Genomic DNA, 20,638 nt, shown 5'->3' on the forward strand with positions numbered 1-20,638 from the left:
CTTGACCTAAACCCCAGACTTCTCACAAAAACAAACTCAAAATGAATCATGAACGTAAATAAAGGCATAATGTTTTCATTTTTTGTTTTTGTTATTCCAGTCAGAGTTTCTTTGTGTAGGATTGGCTGTCCACCTGGTACTAGCTCTGTAGACCAGGCTGGCCCCGAAGTCAGAAAGATCCTCCTGCCTCTGCCTACTGCATGCTGGGATTAAAGGCACATGCCACCACCAGGTGTCACATCATTTCTAGGAAATCATAGGAGAAAGCCCTTGACACTTGGCATTAGAAAAGGTTCTTGGACTTGAGTGTTAAAATAAAGATTAGTGATTAGTGATAGCTAATCTCGGTTGTCAACTGGACACACCTAGGAGGAGGGAAGCTCAGTTGAGGAGTTGCCTCCATGAGATTGGACATTTTCTTAGTCATTAATTGATGTAAGAGGGCCTAGCTCTCTATGGCAATACCATCCCTCCATTGTACAACAAAGCTAGCATGGCAAGCCAATAAGTGGTGTTCCTCCATGGTTTTTCTTCAAGCTCCTGCTTTGAGCTTCTGCCCTGATCCCCTTCAGCACTGGATTGTAACCTATACAGTTGAAATAAATAAACCCTTTCTTCCCCAGGTTGCTTTTGAAAGGTCATGGGGTCTGTCACAGCAATAGGAATGCAAACTAGAACACAAAGTATAATTTACGACAAGGAAAAGTTGATAAAGTAGACCCACTGAAGTTAAAAACCTTTGCTCTGTCAGAGAGTCTGGTAATGAAATGAAAAGACAAATTACAGAGCAGGGGAAAACATTTGACAATCACGATAGCCAACACAGCACTTTTTATCTGGTATTTTTTTTTAAGGCAGTGAGTGACTTTATTCTTAATAAGCAAGTTTTGGAAAATGTTACAAATGTTTCTAACAGAGGGAACGGCTAGACGGCTACATCTAATGTCCATCACCATGGAAGACACTCAGCAGTAAACAGCGACTGATTGTAGCACATGGGCAAAAACGGGGTGACTCTCAAGGAAATTATGCTGAGTGCGGAAAGCCTCTCTCAAACTGTACACACTTCACAATCCCATTACATAATATTTGTGTAACAACATAATTACAGAGATGGAGAACAGATGAGTGGTTGCTAGGGATTAGTGCTGAGGAGGGAGAGGACGGGCAGAGCCATGAGGGTACCATGTGGGAGTCCTGTGGTGGTGGCTCTGTTAAGAATCTCGACTGTGGTGATGCTGAAACCAAGCCCCATGCGGTGAGATAACACAGCATTCTGGAAACAATACAGTCACTGGCAAACCTGGGCTGCTGGCCATCTGAGCAGGAGCCATCTGAGCTCTGGGGAGCCTGGACTTGACCTGATGGAAAGCCCAGGTGTTCTGGTTGCAGATGTCCTCCCACTCTTCCTGTTCCTACTATGCGGACTCCAGCTACTGGACTAGACTACGTTTCCCAGCAACCCCTGCACAGAAGCAGAGTTCCAGTCAACAGAACATAAATGAACACCTCTGTCCACTCCATAAACCCTTGCCCATCTCAAGAAACTTGAAACCACGTAGAGTAGTGACTTCCCCACGATGCCTATCCGAAAGATGCCTAGTGCACATCTGAAACAAGATATACCACACCTATATATACTGTTTTTTCTATACACCCAACCCATGATAAAGTTTCATGTCTAAGTTAGGCACAGTACAAGATTAACAATACCAGCTAATAAAAAGGCAAAAAACATGTAAAACTATACTTTAATAAGTTACATGAATAAAATATACTCTCCATCTCAAGATATCCTATATTACGTTTGCCTCTCTACTTAAAGGAAGTGCTTCCTGGCTTCTCTCTGGCATATGTGAATCACTAGTGTCATTACTTGGGACCATTAACAAATGGCACGAGGCTGACTTGAGCACAAGCACGAAATGTTTAACAGGAAGCTGATGTACACTGAAGGGATATACTAGAAAATGGCATTATTCAAGTCCAGGACCAGGTTTAACAGGAGGTGGGCACTACGTAAAACAGGCTACAACTTAAAAGTTATGAATACCTGTTTCTATAATTTTCCATTTTATATTTGCAGACCCTCTCAACCGGCATAACCCGAAACCATGGAAAAGAAAACCATGGTCGGGAAGGGACTCCTGTGTGGAAGAGGGGAAGCCTGAGCCCATAGGTCTGAGGAGATTTAGTCTGGAGCATGTGCTGTAAGTCACTGTCCTTGACAGGGCCCAGAATCCCCTCACTAATATCCTCGGGCCCACAGTTCCTACACAGACCATCAGCATCCGCAGCCTCAATGTCTTCCCTGGGTAGCTGGTTCCAGATGGCAGGCTAAAGTGTCCAGACTAGCCCTCAAGAAACTGCAGCCCCCCTGAGCACCTAAGGGAGGGAAAAGTTCCTGAGTTTTGGACCTTAAATCCTCAAAAGCAGACTCTGGGGGTCCCAGAAAGTCCACAGGGCTCACAAGATTAGAAAATCTTTGAGGTTTTGCTTTTCTATAGCTGTGATAAAACACCATGGCAGAGACGACTTACAAAAGGAAGGGTTTATTTGGTCGTAGGGATCCAGAATCTAATCCATAACAGTGGAAACAAGATGGCAGAAATGGTGGCCACGCTGGAAGTTGAGCACTGAGGACTCACATTACAGAGAGTGAGCAGAAGCTTGGAGTGGTGCCTGGTTTTTAAACCCAAGGGCTAACCCCAGTGGTACAGCCCTCAACATGGCCACACCTCCTAAACCTACTCAAACAGCACCACCAGCTGGGGACCAAGTACTCGAACATCTGAGTCCATGGGGTCATTCTCATTTTTAAAAAAAAGCAGGTCCCACAATAAATCTGGGGGTTAGTGAATGCTCGGTCACTCACTCATTCATCTCACTCACTCATACATTCATTCATTTCAAAAGTATGGAGCACTCATTTCATGCCCTGGGCACATGGAGAATACACAGATGATAGCTCACACGCAGGCAAGCGGCAGCCCAAAGCAAGCCAGTGGTGCACGACACTGTGGCGAGCGGAAGGGAGTGAGGTAACAAGCAGAAATGAGTGTTCAGTATGTCTGCCATGACGGGAGTGGGTCTGGGGTAGGCCATGCTGGAGCCAAGTCCTGGGGAGATGGAGAGAATTTCTAGACAGAGCCACAGCAAAGCCCTGTAAAGGACCTGTACCTTAAGAGTGGGAAGCAAGGGGAGGCATAGATAACTGGGGCAAAGAGGGAGACAGAAGTAACTATGCTTACCAATGTGTTAAGAGGAAATGTGGGTGCCCAGGAGAGGTAAGGAACTGAGAAAAAGGAAGAACTTCCTGGAAGAGGGTCAAATTATGACTGACTTCTGAAAGAGTCAGTGGAGGAATGGAACTAGGCTGCCAATCCATGGAGAGGCCAGGACAAAATAAAATGCTCAGGATATGAGAGGAAGCAGGAAGTGGTATTACACACCTGGAAGGTCAGCACTGGGAAAATGGAGGGAAGACACAGTTCAATGTCATCCTTAGCTACATAACGAGTTCCTAAGATACATAAGATATTGTCTCTGAAACACAGACACAAACAAACAACCCATAGAAGGGGCTTGGAAAGCTTGCAAAATACTGTAAAATACCGTGAGAAGTTGGAGACTTGGGCTGAAAGGGAGAAGACAGACACCAGAGACGTCAGAACCTGGCTGGTCACAGTGCCCGTGGGCTGGGGGTGTGGAATGGGCAGGACAGCAGCTTCAGGACCCCTATCGAGTCACACGTGTAGCAAACAGGAAGCGAGATTGTCCTTTGGGCTTCCAAGGCTCTCTTCCACCCCTCTCTGATGAGACTGTGTACTGAGCTGAGAAAGGGTCTGCTGTGCAACTTTGGGCAAATTACTTGGTCTCTCTGGATATCCCGTCCCGCTTCGAATGAACAATTAGTGAAAATAAACGTCAGTTACTCTGAAGCTTATGTAACGTAATTAGCAGAAGGCCAAGTTCATGGCTCTCAAACATTCTCTGAGGCAGCATCACTGAGATTGGGCTTGGTTCACAGGGTAACAGGAGGCAGGAGAATAGTTTTATTGGAGGAGCAATTTGGCACTGAAAAGGTTAAAAACAACCCAATCCTGGAGATAAGGCTGGAAGAAATACACCCAGGGGCCCAGGCCCCTAAGTAAGAAAATGTATGAGATGTTGGACACCGGGTCCAAGAGTAGGGGCTCCCCAAGGCTGCAGCAGGGAAAGTTCTGAATCTGCGACTAGAAAGTGTTCGGGATACCTAGAAAGAAAAGGAAACAGAGCGGAGCAGCATACTCAACACTTCCACCCTGAAGAGAGAGGAGGAGAAGGCCAGACACTAGAGAACCCAAGCCTAGACAGGTGGGGACAGTGAGCCAGAGCGAGGCAAGAGTCCGGTGTTGGAGGTGAGGCAGTCAGATTAGCAGAAAAACAAGCCAGGAGGGTCCTGGGGGCAGGAGGAAGGAGAAGAGCAGAAGTGGCAAAGGGAGGGTCTGTCCCGGTGAGTGTACAGTACTGCGTGTGCCGGTGTGTACCTAGAGCCGGCCTGTGCACGTGCGCGGCGGGCGGCGTGGGGCGGCGTGGGGCGGCGTGGAGCCGGCAGGACCGCTAGCACCCGCACTGGCCCCCCGAGGGTTAAGCACCGCCCAGCGTCCGGCTCCTCCCCGCCCGGGCCGCGCGGCCGCGCTGACGCCCTCACTCGACCCACCGCGCCCTGGGCGCACCGGCGGGTCCCTGGTGACTGCAGCGACCAGCGACCAGCGACCCGCGGATGCTCAACGCGTGCCAGAAGCTGTCGCCTCACAGGGGCTGCCGGGCCGTCGGGGAGCCAGGAGCACCAGACTGCCCAGATGCGGGCGCCACTCTGCCTGCTGCTGCTCCTCGCCCACGCAGTGGACATGCTCGCCCTGTACCGAAGGAAGAAGCAAGGTACAGATGTGGCCGGGCTGGTGATGGGTAGGCACTACGAGGCAGACTCGTGGTAGCCTAGTGGATATGGGCATTTGTCTGGTGCCTGACGCCTGGACTCAGGGTCAGCATGGGGAGCTGTCGAGCAACCTGGACCTAGGAAACACTACCAGGAAGGGACTAGAGGTAGGGCTCACTGGCCCCAGCCTCCCAGCTGCGTCCCAAGAGTAACTCCACAGACACCAAAAACCCAAGGAAACATCCTTGGGAACAGTGTACTAAAAGACAGGGCTAGTGACTTAGAAGCCAGCCCAGGCATCCACGTTGGGCCAGGGGAGGTCACATGAAAATCAATGACTCCAGGGCCCATGTGGGGCTCTATCACTATTTTTAACCCCTGCTGTCACCCCCAGAATTGATCTGGGTAAACCTCTCTGGAGGTCTCAGCCTGACTGAGACTTATGTTCAAGTTGCAGTCTTCCGGGGATGACCCGGAAGACGTTTGTCCTCTCTCACAGCTTTGAGATTTTTCCTTTGGGAACTCCTGGAGCCATTAGGAAACTTAAACCTGAGACTAACTGTGCCTGGGCCCTGTAAACATTGGGGTCTATGCCACAGTTCCTCAGTACCACAGTCAGATGTATTTTGGAGGTGAGTTGCGACTGCCCCTGCAGAGCCAGAGTTGACAGAACCTTAGCTGGTGGGGAGGGCCAGAGGACCAGCAAGCCCTATGTCTGAACATGGCAGGTCCTGGGACTCCAGATGTATGTGAATCAACAGCCAAAGCCTGACCGCCGTGCCAAGAGTCTGCCATACACGCTTTCCTCAGATCCCTATGATGCCCTAATGACAGTGGCTAGCTCACTCTGTAGAGCAGGAACCCAACATTCATGCAGGTGTTTTTGCTGATCTGTCCCACAGGCAGGTGGAAGCTCTGATTTGGTCTGGCTGAGAGCCTGGGTCTGAGAATACTGAATGGTAGATTTCAGGAGTGGCCTTACCCATAGGGACTTCTAGTCCATCTGCATAGAAAGCCTTTCCTACTCCTGTAAGGAAGCAGGGAACATGGGCAAGCAGGTATGGGTGGGGTGGGATAGCAGGCCATGGTCTAGGGATCCAACTGCCAAGGGAGTTGGACAAAGAACAGAGAGAATGGAGGTGTAGGGGGACCTCAGGCAAGCTGCAGGGACTTGGGGGTCCTGAAGGTGGAAGGAAACCTTGAATGACTTTCACTCTGCTGTCCAGAGCCGGTCACTGGAGCCAGCCTAGCTGGATCCATGGCCCTCCTTTGAAGGCTCCAGCTAAGTGACCTCCAGGAATGACCTCAGACTTCCGTTTGACCTATATGAGATCCTTTACTTTAGTCCTCCAAGATACTTCTCCATTCCGAAACGATGTTTTAAATCCCTTCTTTTTGCCAACTTGTCTTTAAGGTGGAAGCCATATACTTCGGTCTTCCACTCATCAGGAGAACCATAGCTAAGATGAAGTAAACCGTTAGCTGCCTTTGCAGGTGCCTTGGGGTGCCTGTTGCTATTAACCATCCCAGCTTCTTGGCGGGAATGTCGTTCACTGCTTACAAAAGCCCAGCGAGTGCAGAGGAGTGTGCTTACATTTCAGAGAGGAAGCAAGTTCATTGTCTACGCTCGCACAGCAGATAAGCAAAACAGCGGGCTCAGCTCTTACCTGGTAGGTGTTGTGAGAGCCTATGAGCTGGGTTAGTCTTCTTTTCTTGGAACCTCAGTTTGGAGGGAAGCAGAGTTAGCTTTCTAAGAGGACAAGGGGGCAGGGGACATGAAAACCATTTGTCCTTCCCCTTAGCCCTGCTCGCCAGCACCTCCTAAGGAATTTGAGAGCAGAGTGTTGCTCCTTGCATTGGCCCAGTTAGATGACGAGGCTGCTTTCGGGCCTCAGGTGTGCACACCTGCCTAGCGTCTTCAGCGAGGTTGTGACTGTTCATAGGATACAAAGGAGACGACAGCCTTGGGCTTCATTCCCTCTCCTGAACCATTCGTGCCGTGTGACCTTGGACGAAAGGGTTTCTTCTCTGCTTCTGCCCATAGCCTCAGTTTCCCTGTTAGTGCTGATATGGAGGCTATATGTCCGTAGAGCCTGTTCTGCAAGGCGATCACAGTTCTTGTGGGCAAATGTTCTGGGGCAGTGCTGGGTTTGGCTGAGTTCTTGGCTTATCTAGGGCTTTGAGAATTGGGAGGCTGTGCATGTGGTCCCCGGGGTCCTTTCGACACTGTCCCTCTGATCTGACGTTGGCTAGAGAATGTGTCCTTGAGATGCATGGATACTAGCACAGCCTTACTCGCTTGCTTACTCATTTGTCTGTTTATGTAGCGTCACAGGGCAGCCTCCTTCCCTGCCAGGTTGTGTTGAAGCCTGGGGGATGCTAAGCTGAGACATCCAAGCCAACACGGACTCACCTTCCCCTGCTTTCCTCCTCCACACCCCGCCCTCGACCTCAGCCTTTGGCCCAATATCCTGCCTGCCCCAGACATGCCTGGTCTGCGCTGCCTCCCTTGGGGTCTGCTTCTCATGGACCTGGGCTCCTCTGACTCCAGCGTCATCACTGGTTTTTGATGAAACCTAATTTTTCTGTTTCTACAAAATAGAATGAAAGGAAAGGGCTTGAAAGGGGTTCTTGGACCTCAAGGGTCTCTTACAAAACACTCTGATTAATTAAGTATAAATTAGAACCAGATGGGGACATTTCTCTTGAAATGAGCTGGTGTGCCTGGCAGTGGGGCAGTGGAGCAAAATGAGGGGACTTTAAGTTGTGTCCCCAGTTCAGAGATCTGGAGCTTCCTGTAGGTGAAGCTGAGGTTCAAAGCCTCTGTGAAGTGGGAACCACAGAACCCGTCTCCTCGGGCCGCAGGAGAAATGTACTGCCGTCCCAGAGGAAAAGTGCAAAGGCCTTAAGGCAGAGAGGCTCAGTAGAGGATACCTCCTGAACATTGGCTTCCCTGAGACATTTTGCTTGCTCCCCTGAGCCCATTTGATTACTATGAAATCACAAGGGGGTGGCATCCACTCCAGGTGCCCCTCAGGTGGGTGCAAGAAATGTCCTGTGCAAAGTGCGAATGGAAGCTCTGGCCCTACACGCAGATCCAGAGGCGAGGCCGACACTTGGACAGACAAGGGATTCGCAGAGGCTACCTGCGCCTCCTGTCTGCAGGTTGGAGCAGTGACTGGGTGCAGAGCAAGGGGTGTCCCCAAGAGCTGGTGTGCAGATGGAGCCAGGCTCAGATGGACATTGTGATGGCTCTAAAAGGGAAGCCAGTTCCCTTGAGGCGGAGGAGGGCGGTCCCTTAGTATGTGCTGAGGAATGGTGTGGGGGAGTCTTGACCAGACCTCTTGGTGAAACAGCAGCCGGTTGAATCTAGAAAGCAGAAGCCTGCACAGAAAGGCAAGCAGGCAGCTTTCTGAGCTCTGCACCTGGCCTGTCCCTTCTCGGCCTCTGTGAAACCAGCCTGGGTACAAAGAGAGGTGTTTTCCACTTACCCTGCCATGGCACTGGGAAGCCATCCAGCCACCCTCTCCATCCCCAGGGATTCAGAGACCACAGAGATGAGGGTTGGCCATGTACCAGAGCACTGCACAGGGGACTTCTTCTGCCGTGCCTTGTGGAATACCCATTTCTCAGGCAAGGAAGTTGAGGTCAAGTGGCCTATGGAAAACTCCCAGCAGCTGAGTTGGGGCACAGAACCGTAGCCTTGGAGAGACCCTGGCCTGTGCCTAGAGCTAGCAAGGGACTCTATTGGGACTGACGGCCATGTCTAGGAGGAGCCTCATCAAGTCAGCAAGTAGGACATCAGTGTGGCAAGCTGTAGGAGAAGGGAGCCCGGCCACTCTAGGGAGCACGTGATGGGGAGAAGATGGAAATCACACTGTGGTCAGGGCCAGTGTGGGTCATGGAGGGATTTTGGATACCACATTTGCTGGGCTCCCCTGTCCAGGCTCTGATGGGTCCAAAGGACCGCATGTCACTGATGCCACAATACCCAGCATGTCCCTGAAGAATGCCACAACAGGACCTTCAGTACTCTTCAGCCCAGCCTTTGATAGGCAGGCTGTGTGTCGTTCTAATCTCAGCTGAGGACTCCATGAAGGGACACTGCTGAGTTGGGTGTGACAGGTATGAGGTTTGCTGTGTCTTATGAGGGTGCTCATACCGAGACCTGAAGCCCTTGGCAGTCACAGTCAGCTGAGTAAGGTACAGTCAGAGTTTTTAATGGAATGACATGGAATGGGATGGGATGGAAGAAAGGAGAGTGGAGTTCCGGGTGTTTCTGTAAAGAACCAGAGTAAATATTCTAGGTTCTGTGGACCACATGGGATCATGTCAGAAGCCGTGGCATACCATCCCCCTCGAAAAGAACAGAGTGCTTCTTAAGTATTAAGAAGTATATTACTGCTTGCCTGTGTGTAGGGGTGTGTGCACAGGTATGAGAGCATGCATGCAAATATGTGTAATGGCACATGTATGTGAGTATAATATGTGGTGTGGGTACCCGTGAGTTTGGGTGTGGGTACAATGCAAATATATTTCGTGTGTGTGTGTGTGTGTGTGTGTGTGTGTGTGTGTTCATGTATGTATAGTATACATGCCTTCGTGGTGTGCATGTATATCTGTATGCATACTCACGTGTGTGCATGAGTGTGAAGGCCTGAAGCTGATGCCAGGTGTCTTGCACAATGATTCTCCTTTATTGGAGCAGAGTCTCTCTCCAAAAGTCTAGCTTGCTTGGAGGAGCCCCTGTTTCTACTTCCTGAGTGCTGGGATTATAAGCTGGCTGCCTCACCTGCCTGGGTTTTCCATCGGTTTAAAGACCTGAACCCGGTCACTAGACTTGCACACCAACTGCTTCATCTATCTTACTAGCTTCTGAACATGTATTCTTCCTGTTACTGGAATCTGAATGCCATTCCCCAAGCTCTGCCTGTCTGAAACACTCGACCCTTTCGATCTGGCCTAATATAGGACAGATGTAAGACACAGGACCTTATGAAGGTAACAGGTCTCTATTTTCCCAGGGGGCGCTGAGGGCAGTGAGCCACACAGCACTAATCTTTTGCTTCTAGTCGCCCTGAGCCTGGTGCTGTGCCCTCCACAGTGTACTTGGATGTTAGCTCCTGGAAGGTTGGAGTCATCTGTCTGGGCGCTGGGGGTCTTTCTGCATTAGATACCCCAAAGCTGTGACAAACACCATCATGTTCTCTTCACACTGGCCTTCATCCCAGCCCTGTCTGGTGGATACAGTTCCTCCTCCCTACTGTACACAGGAAGAAAACTGATTCAGAGGGGATCGAGTCACATAGTGTGTGTGTGTGTGTGTGTGTGTGTGTGTGTGTGTGTGTGTGTGTGTGTGTCTTGGATCTTTCTGGTTCCAAAATTCAATTCACAGGATCAAATCCCACTTACTGTGGAGTGCCGAGTGCTGTCATTAACTAGCCTCTTGCACAGAATTTTACAGTTTGCAGAGCAGTCCATGCTTAACCCTCTCTCTGGAGTTCCTGATTGTAATTATAGAATTTTGGAGGGTGGGGACGCAAAAAAAGGAAACCTGGGATCAACACGTGTAAAAATGGAGGTGTCAGCCGGGAAAGGCCAGCGTCAGGTCATCAGCTAACGATGGTTATGGAGGTCAGGAGGACAAGTGCCAAGGACATCATAAGACAACCTGCTCCAGAGTCTGGGGAGACTAAGATGGCTTCTTAGAGCCTCTGTTGCCACTGTGTAGCTGAGGGCTGCTAGCCTGCTCTGGCCTTCCCCAGGCAGCATCAGTGTCAGAAGGCATCAGGAGACCTCCCACAGAGGGAGGGAGGCAGCCAGCAGCCAGGGTCAGGAGCCTTCCCAGGGTTTCCCAGTGATCTGGGGGTGTGCAGCTACCACACGGGGTCTGGGGGCTTGGTTAAGGTCTGCGTTAAAGGTGTCATAATTTCAGGGCTGGTCATTCATCCAGAGCCACGTCTGTGGACACTGTCGCGACGTGAAATGGCCTGGCGTGGTAACTCCTAGAACATGCACCTTGCCCAGCACTTTCCACACAAAATCTGCCCATTGCCAAACATCACATGGTCCTTAGTCTCCTTGAGGGACTGCCTAATTTTTTGACCTACGGGAATGACAATTTCTAATGCTTCAACCAGTGATCCTCTCCACTGCATTCTGCCTCTGCAGACGGGGTAAGAGCAGTTCCTTCTCAAGCCCTCAACAACGCTGGGAGACTGTTCACTGAGCCATGTTGAGAGGACAAGCCAGAGGCTGAGAGACCTTGACTCCAAGGTGCTCATGGGATTAATAACCCCGTGACATGTGATATAATTACATAAAGGAGAAAATATGTGACCCAGAGAGGCTGGGTAACTTATCCAAGGCCACACAGTTAAGGTTCAGATCCTTCGTGGCCCTGGCACCTAAGCTCTAACTCCTGAGCACAGCAGCCTCACAGCCACCACTCACGGAGATTGAGTTACCCACATCCCACAGAGCAGCAAACAGAATTAGAGCAGGGGCACTAATTGCAGCATATGCAGTTGCCATTTTTGTAGGTTGAAAACAGCCAAATACCAGCAAATTTCATGTTTCAAAACAATAGCTTGACAAAGTAAGGTTTGCCAAACCGGACTTAAATCCAGATGATTGATGGCTGAGCTCAGGTCCGGTGCCAGCATGCCAGCCCTCTCCTGGCCCGATCATAGTATGGCTTCTGAGATGAGTTGGTCCTGCAGACCTCTTTGCTTGAGGAACAGGGGGCAGGCATCTGGTAGCCAAGGCCACACACAGATAGGGAGAGATGGGATATCCCCAGGCAATCTGAGAATCCAAGCCTTCTTTCTTAGGCTAAGTCACGTATCCCGCCCCAGATCCCTCTGCTCATGTCTGGCCTCTGCTGTGGAGACCTGCTCCCTTAGGTGCTGATGCCCAAGCTGGACCACCACCATAGCCTGGATTGATTTCTTCTAGGGCCCAGACTCCACTCTGTGACTCTTGGGGAGGCTTTGAGGCCTGTTTCAGAAGGGGCTGTACCCTAGCAATGCAAGAGGAAATCAAGCTAAGTCTGAGACCCCAGACCACATGGGGGATCATCCGTGTCTCCTCCACCTTCCCTGCAGCTGATGGCAGAAACAGAGAGACATGTTGGAAGGGGTTCTGGCGTTGAGTGGCACAGCTGTCCAGTGAGTTCAGGCAAGCTCTAGGGCTAATAGCAAGGGGGACATAGATGCTGCTACTCTTGATGCCCTGCCCAGTTCATGCCCTCTTCTGTGGCTGTCTCTGTGGCTGTTTCACAAGGCAGACTTGCAATGAAGTGAGCACACTAGCACACAGGGCTGTTCAACAGAATGGCCAGTGTCAGACCCAGGCAAGGACCTGGGTTCACATCCTCCTGAATGTCACTGCTGTCCATCAGGATAACAGGGCCAGTGAGAGCACCTGACAGTTCTGAGGGTCACTGGCTGTGGCCCATCTGGAAGACACAGAGCACTCAGCTACTGCTGATGGCAGCCATATATCCCAGGAGGTTGGCTTCTCTAGTGTTTGGAATGCTCAAAACTAATGCCGTGCAGGGCTCTAACTCTGGCTGAAGATCTTAAACGGATCTGATGAGTCAAAGGGAGGTAACTTTGAGAAACCCAGGTTCTGAGGATAAAGTTGGTGCTTAATGATGCGCCTTAGTGAGCCACCCTCGAGGAGCTTCTGTGTAGGGATCTGGAGGGTGGTAGTGAGTTTAGTGACACACACTAGGGGCAGGGCTCATCCCAGACCTGCAAGGCATGCGCTCTGCACACCTCATCCACACAGACGAGAGGGGCTCAGAGTGGTCAAGGGCTGATCAGAGCATGCACAGAAAACAGACAGGTGGGATGCAGATCGGAGTAAAGACTCCCAACCTCTCCCTGTCCATTTCTGCCTGGTGGTCCCCTAAAAGAGGAGACTGCAACAAAAAAAAATGGACTGGGAGGAGTGAGAGTGGCTGGGGCACGGAAGAATGGTCATGAGTATCTTAGTTAGGGTTCCTGTTGTTGTGATGAAACACTGCGACCCAGCAGCATACAGTTCCATATCAGTTGGTCATTGAAGGAAGTCAGGACAGGAACTCAAGCAGGGCAGGAACCTGGAGGCAGGAGCTGATACAGAAGCCATAGAGGAGTGCTCACCTACAGCCTCTAATGGGGACATTTTGTTAATTGAGCTTCTTTCCTCTCAGATGACTTTAGCTCTGTCAAGCTGAGGTGAAACTAGCTAGCGCAGTGGATTTCAAAGTCCATTTGAAGCTGAGGACAAGAGGTAAAAGATCTGTCATCTGTTGGGTATGACACTGGACAGAGCCATATGCCCTTTCATTCTTTTGACACACAAGCAGACTTGATGGTTCCTCTTCCCTGAGTCTGCTGTTCCTCCCAGCTACATGGATAACCACCATGTCTGCTGGGGCTCTCAGTCTCCCTCCCCACGTCACCTCTCCTGTCCCTTCTCCTCAATGCCTGGGGTAGAGGGTGGGGTGTGTGCTTGGGATAGCAGACTGGTTTGAGCGTGCCTGGCCAGTGACTTCCGAGCTCAGGAAAATTAAAATGATCCTGGCGTATTGTCTTAAGGTCATATACAAGGCCACATACGATGTAACTGTTTGTAGCTAGATCTGTTTTATTGTTTAGGGAATAGCAAAAAGTCCCTGCCTGCTTTGTCAACACGTTGTGTGTGTGTGTGTGTGTGTGTGTGTGTGTGTGTGTGTGTGTGTGTGTGTGTATGTGTGTGTGTGTGTGTGTCTGTCTGTCTGTCTGTGTGTGTAATATATTTAATGCAAAACCTAGACAAGTCAATTACAGGAAGCCCATTCTAATGCTCTGCGCCTCTGACCTCTGACCTCAGCATCCATTCCTCCTCTCCTGGTCACTGCTGTCTGATTCCTCCAGCCTGAGGACCTTTATACTTGCTGATCCCTCTACCAAGAATGTATATTCCAAAGAGGTGTGGGAATCCCACTTCCTTCAGGATGGAAACCTTCACTGTGAATTGGCTATCGTGTTCACTAAGGTCTCTCTCTGCCTTGTACAGTATTTGACACAAAACAATCGCTCTGTGCTATTCCACCACCTCGAGACCCCAGTCTGCAGGTGTTAAGCCTCTTGCATAACATAGCATATGGACCTATTTGGTGGTTTGAGTGAGAATAGCCACTGTAGGTTCATGGATTTGAATGCTTGGTCCCTAGTTAGTGGAACTGTTTGGAAAGGATTGGGAGGTGTGGCTTTGGGGGAGGTGTGCCATAGAGGCAGGCTTGGAGGTTTCCAAAAGCCCACACTATTTCCAGTTAGTTCTCTCTGCCCCGCGCTTATGAATAAAAATGTAAGTAGGTTCTCAGTTACTGCTCCTGTGCCGAGCCTTCCTGCCTGCTGCCATGCTCCCCACCATGATGGTCATGGACTCAACACTCTCAAACCATGGGCCACACATTAAACGCCTTGTTTGTAAGTTGCTTTGGTCATTGTGTTTTGTCACAGCAATTGAAACGTAACTAAGACACCATATAAGCTTGAGGTCACAGAGGAGGCCACAGACAACGTAACTGTTTGTAAATAATCCCATTGTGTTCTTTATGGGGTAACAAGGGGAGACTCCCGGTGTGTTCTGTGCAGGGGTATTTTTTTTCTTAATGTTTTTAGTGCAGGACCTGAACAAGTCAACTACAGTAAGTCCTCTGGAGACATCTACATGTGGCCTGCCTCTTCTGCATGTCCACACATTGAGGTCAGGCTGGAGTGGCAAAGCCTCAATCTTTGTTAGTTCCAACAGGCAATGGGTGTGGCAGTGCTGGCCTCTGAGTCAGGGGATGTGCCTGTGTCCAGATGGGGAGACAACGGTAGCTGGAAGATGAAAAGCAAGAAGAAGCACGTGTTCAGATCCAAGGTCCCAACCCTGGACTCCAAGGACTCACCGTGTGCCTCTGAAACGTTCCCCTCCTCCACTGAGGACCCTTTACTGAAGGGTCGCCCTCAGTAAAATGCTGTTTCCTGCCAGGCTGCCCACCTCCTAGCATAGAGTGGCAGGTGTTGCTGGTCATTTTCAGTTTGCCTGCACAATAGATCACAGTAATATTCTGTCTGTTTTGATTTTTTTAACATGTGTGTGCATGGTCTATGGAGACCCCTGGTTGGGTACAGAGCAGCAATAGTGGAGAAGCCCATGATAGGGGAAACTGTTCACAGGAGAAGCTGAAGAGAAAGATGGAGAGGCCAAACGTGTGCTCCAGTAACTGACAACTTTGCATTAGGCCCTGCCCCCAAACGGCTCCCCCACCTCTCATTAGAGGACGGAGTCTTTCACATACATACACCTCGGCGTTCTTCTTCACATGCTTACCCACCTTCTTCTCCAAGACTGTGCTCCTCACTGACTTGAACTCACCAGGGATCCTCTTGTCTCGACCTCTGCAGCACCAGGAACAAAAGCTTATGCCTTCATCTGTGACCATTTAAAACGTAGATTCTGGAGATCAAGTGCAGGTCCTGAGGTGTGTGAGGTCGGCGCTCACCAGCTGAGCCATCTTTCCAGCCTTTGTCCTGGTTCTAATCTTCAGCTTGAAAACTGGCAGGGATAGAGAGCCACTTGCTATGTAGGAACTGTCCTGTTGGTCATCTTTCCTTGAGTTGCTTGGAATCTCTTTGCTGCCCTTTGAGTTGTATTCCCCTTATTGATTTATAAAAGCTGTTCATAGTCAGATGGTGGTGACGAATGCCTTTAAGCCCAACACTCAGAGGCAGAGGCAGGCAGATCACTGAGTTAAAGGCCAGCCTGGTCTACAGAGCAAGTTCCAGGATAGCCAAGACTATGCAAAGTAACCCTGTCTTGGAAAAACTGTGTTTTTAAAGTTGTTTGTGTACTACAGATGGCTGTCCGTGGCCTGCTCTGAAGCTGGTTTCATGACCAGGCTGAGCATGCAATAGGAAATTTTCACTTCTTTTTCTCTCTAATTCAATTTCACTCTAAAACCCAATCTTTGGTAACTGAGCAGTTCTCAAAACTTTCTGGTAAATTTAAGGTTAACCAAAACAAAACAACAAAACAGGACCCAGACCGGTGCTTACATTTTAAAGCATGGGTCTGATTCAGAGTTCTCTCCTGTGCAGGAGGCCAGATGCCAAACTCCGGTTCTCTTCCCCACATACCAGTGCCCCTTGTCACAGGCAGGCCCCATCCCATGGGGACCTAGCTGGATCAGGCTGGTTTTTCCCGTAACCACAGGGAAATACCTGAGATAAATGACTTACAACTGAAAAGTTTAGGTCACAGTTCTGGAGGTCCCAGTCCCCTCTGGGCAGCTCCACTGTGCTCCTGGTGGGGTATGTGACAGTTATGGTGGAGAGGTAGGGAAAACTATTCCCCTCACAAGGGAGAAGCTGAGAAAGAGGCCAAACATGTGCCCCAGTAACCTAGATCTTGCTTCCAAAAGGCTCCCCCACATCTCATTAGGGGACTGGGTCTCTCACATACAGGTCTTTGGAGGTGATGTCCGAACTGTTATTGCCTGTGCATTGTGAGCAGAAATAGTGGGGACCAAATTAGCTACAGCTGTCATGTCAAAATTCCCAGAGCTCGAAAACTCAGTGCCTGTCCCAGGGAGTAGAGAGGAAGAGCTGTCCCAGGTGTACCTGTGCTGTGTGGACGGCAGGTGCCCCATTGTGGGACCCCAAAGCCTTGAACCCCTCCGGGTAGAAACCTTCAGCTTAAACCAATCAGTCACCTCCATTGGCGTCCCTACACTGGGGTGATAAATTAGTCAAATGATGACAATATGGCTGTTCCACCTGCCCCATCCCTTTCTTCTCTCTCTAGTTTGCTTGTCCTCAGTGGATCAAGTTCGACAACAGATGTGGGTGTAGTTGGGGTGTGGTGTTCCAGACACCCCATCCTCCAGACCCCTCCAAACCAGAAGCCCACCTGCATGTGGGAGCAGGGGCCATGGCTGCTGCCACAGTCACAGTGGGGCTGTCCTTCAGTGCTCTGTGGAAGGCACCCCAAGCTAGAGAGGTACAAGGGAAGGGATGAAAGGTACTAAAGAGAGCTGGTCCCCTCCCAGGAGGGGGTGGACCCCAATTCTAGACTAAGGGAAGAGCACAGGGAGTTTAGTTTTACTTTTTAGAGGACCGAGGTTATTCAACGGAATACCCACAAAGCATGCTCGCACAGCAGGCTCTGTGGGGGCTGGGGTGGGGGCGAGGGCCACTGGTAAACAAAGTGGAGTCTGGCGGAAGCTTACATTTCTAGTCTAGTACTGTTTCATGTAATGTTTTCAAAATCTGTTTTGCCTCTACCTTTCTTTAATAAATCCAGTATAAACAAGGGAGGGCCTTGTTTCTTGTTTTCACACCCACCCCCTGGATTCCTATAGCCTAGAAACAGTATTCAGGTATGGAGGAAGTGTTCAAGAAATACTGAATGGACAAATGCATGGACGCACGGATGAGTGGATGAGTGGACAGATGGGTAGAAGGGTGGGTAGATGTGTGGATGGATGAACAGATGTGTAAATGGAAGGACAGTAATATGAATGGATGGGGGGATGGATGACGGATGGACGGACGGACGGATGGATGGATGGATGGATGGATGGATGGATAGGTGGATGGATAAGTGGACCTCGTCCTTAGAAGCATAGTTTAACTATCAGGCAGGGACTTGCCCAAGAACACACAGCCCTAGAAAAGAGGTCACATCAAGGCTTTTCCTAATTCCAGGATTTGAGAGGAGGAGGGAGCCCACAGGGAGAGGTCAGATAAAAATCAGATTCTAAATGTGCTCCCAGGAGCGGGTGTGGTGCGGAGCCAAGTGTGGCTCTCAGCTCTGCCACCCTTTGCCGTCTCCCCAGGCCTGATGGACAGGGTCCACCCTTGGCTCACCCTGGGCCTGACAGACAGGGTCCACCCTGGCATCAACCTGGGCCTGACCATGAGGCTTTCCCTGCCGCTCACTGGCAGTGGGGCCAGATTCCCTCAACACTGAAAGCAAATGCTCCAAAGCCGCCTTCTGCCTCACGAGGGGCGGATGTTCAGATAGAAGCTACATGGGGTCTGCATTCTCAGCACCTAAAATAGTGACCTCCGGTTTCTAAGACTGCCTGGCTCCACACCCACTCACTATGTAGCCCCCAGCAACTCGCTCTCCGGTGTGCCTTAGCCTCCTTGTCTGTGAGTTAATAAAACCCAAGTACAAGGGTTATGTTCACAGCTCCCATTGCCGGCCGCCTGCCAGATGTTCTGAGCGTAGGCTCACATAGGCCGCCACGCTGGACCTCGCATATGGGGACAGGGATCCCTCTTTTACAGGAAGGGAAACCGAGACTTAGGGAGACTCATCTGGGTCGTCTGCCTCTGCAGCCTATGCCCCTGGCTGCCCTGAGCACAGCCCTCCTCTGCTCCTGCCATCAGCCCAGCTGGATTTCAGCTCAACCTCTGGGCTGCTCTAGAGATAGATGGAAGGAACCGAAGGGCTCGGCATGAGCTCCTCCCTTTCCCCACCCTGCCCTCAGCATCTCATGGCTGGGAAAGGCCAGTGGAGTCAATGCCCACAGTGAGCAGCTGGAGGGCTCTGGCCCCCGAGTTGCTGAGCCCCATGCAACAGCTGCTGCAGTCTGTGATGACCTAGGGCCACGCGCATACTCATACGGGTTCCCAAGTGGGTGTGCAGGTACACACACGTGTCTGTGTATGGGGAGGGTATAGGTCAACCTCGTATCATTCCTCAAGAGGCATCCATCTTGGCTTTTTGACACAGGGTCTCTAAAGGAACCTGGGTTTCTCCAGTTAGACTAGGCTGGTTGACCAGCATGCTCCTGGGATCCGTCCCCCTGTCTGTCTCCACTTGTCAACACTTTATAAGATTACAAGCTTGCACCATGTCCTACTTTTTATGTGGGTTCTAGGATTAGCCTGCGTCTCCATGCTTATGCCTCGGGCACTTTACTGACCAAGCTGTCTCCGTGGCCCATTTTTCAGTTCCTTCTTACACATTTGACATGTAGGGCAGGCTGGTGGATTCTCCAACAGTTTCCCCTCAGGGCAGCTCTCTGATGATTCCGCACTGGCGGCTAACAAAAGGCTGGGCTTCGGGGAGACAATCTGGGAGAAGCCTGCTGGTGGCTCCCATATTACCCACCTTCCTATCTCAGTATGTCCACACCAGTGAGGCCCCAAGAAGAGGGATCCGGTCTCTACATTGCTGGTTCCGAGGATGACTGGCTCTGCTGCAAACCTCCCACCCTTCCCACCAGGGACACCAATCTAGCTTCTCCTATTGAGCAGCAAACAGGGCAGAACACATCTGGTGGTCCAGGCTGGGTCTGCAGAGATGGGAGAAGAAATAGGCTTCGGTGTTGGGTATAAGCAGCCTCTTCTAGTCTATATCCTGCACCCCACCAGAAGGCCAGGCAGGGGCACCGCTGAGCAAAGGCCAAAGGCTTTTCTCCATGCTGCATCCAGGGTCATCTCAGTCTGTTAGAGGTGGTCACAGATACACCAACTGGGAGAACACAGGGACCCAACTAACCCTTTTCTTTCCTGTAATATGAGGCATGGGAGGAACTGTCCACAACTGAAGTTCCTCTTGTAGACAGAGTGATCCCAAGCCACTGTCCCCTCATTTCAGAAGCCCTTACCGACCTGTTCCATGGCTCCTGGGAGAGACTGAGATTAGAAAGGCAGATGTTGGGTCAGGCCTGAGGTAGCCAGAACTGTCCCTTCCCTCATTTGGCAGGTTTTCTACCTCCATTAAGGTCAGGTTAACACTGGAGAAGACAGTCAACTTAGCATGCCATTAGGAAGGCTCTCAGGACCTTAGTGAAGGGCCTGCGGCTCTCACTGAGTGTTGACTTGAAGGAGCAGGTGATGGACTGACACCAGGGTTAAGCCCTTGGATTCTGCTGAGTGTGTAACCTCTAGATGTCCCATCCTGGTGCTGAGAAGGGACTTAGAAGCCTCTAAGCCTGCACTCTTTGGGAGCCTCCAAGCCGGGAGCTATCTCCAGAGTCTGGATGGTGCAATCTTCCCCCCAGGCTGGAATGTGCTGGCCCTGGGAGCCAGCCTCCAGCGGTGGCAACTGCCTCCCATATGTGGCAGTCAGAGCGGGCAGGCGGGCGCCCAGATGTTGTTCATTTCCCTTGGTCATCAATGACATGCATCCCTCATTGCCAGGGGAATAACTGAGATGTGCTAACCAACCCTCTCTTTGCAGCTCCTCTTTTGGGGTTCTGGACCCTTCCCAAGGGCAGGGGAGGGGCAAGGACCACGATCTTTCTCTGCCTGCCCTCCTCCCCCACCTTCTCGCCCTGGGAGTCCTGAGGACGGCTGTATTAAATCTTTTATCCACCATGACAAACCATGTTCTCATGCAAGGCGTACTTCACTGGGCACACCCAAATTATGAAGAAACTCTGCCCCCAAAACCATTGGCGTTGAAATAAACAGCTCTGCAGTGATTGTCAGAAACAGGAGCCACAGTTGGTGGAGGCCAGGCAGGTGGTAAACGTCATAGCCAAACAGCGATATCACTGAGAACCTCTTATCTGTCAGTCCTGCCCAGCAGCTCCATGCATCGTATCTGTGAGCTGAACTCACAGGATTCCTGCCTTACAAATGAAAAGCTGGTTCTCAGAGAGGTAAGGATGCTGGCTTGTGGTAACACAGATAAGAAGGGAGGGTCCAAACCAGGATTTGAACCTATGTAGTCTAC

The 20,638-nt window shown here is 50.7% G+C and overlaps 1 protein-coding gene across 3 annotated transcripts in view; it reads left to right on the forward strand.

Annotated features, from left to right (window-relative positions):
* The first annotated feature begins 4,670 nt into the window (after nt 1-4,670).
* Rspo4 (R-spondin 4) overlaps nt 4,671-20,638 on the forward strand; it is a 34,537-nt gene continuing 18,569 nt past the window's right edge. For 2 of the 3 annotated variants that reach the window (XR_015683300.1, XM_087653913.1), the window contains exon 1: nt 4,692-4,923. Coding sequence is in view for 2 of the 3 variants with exons in the window: in XM_087653913.1 (XP_087510039.1) it covers nt 4,845-4,923 (79 nt within the window). In the remaining variant the exon portion in view is untranslated. Of the gene's footprint in view, nt 4,924-20,638 lie in introns of all 3 variants that reach the window. The other variant, NM_001447240.1, reaches the window with a different exon arrangement.

Source organism: Rattus norvegicus, chromosome 3, assembly GCF_021556685.1.
Source record: "Rattus norvegicus strain SHRSP/BbbUtx chromosome 3, alternate assembly SHRSP_T2T, whole genome shotgun sequence".
In the NCBI taxonomy this organism is placed as follows: Eukaryota; Metazoa; Chordata; class Mammalia; order Rodentia; family Muridae; genus Rattus; species Rattus norvegicus.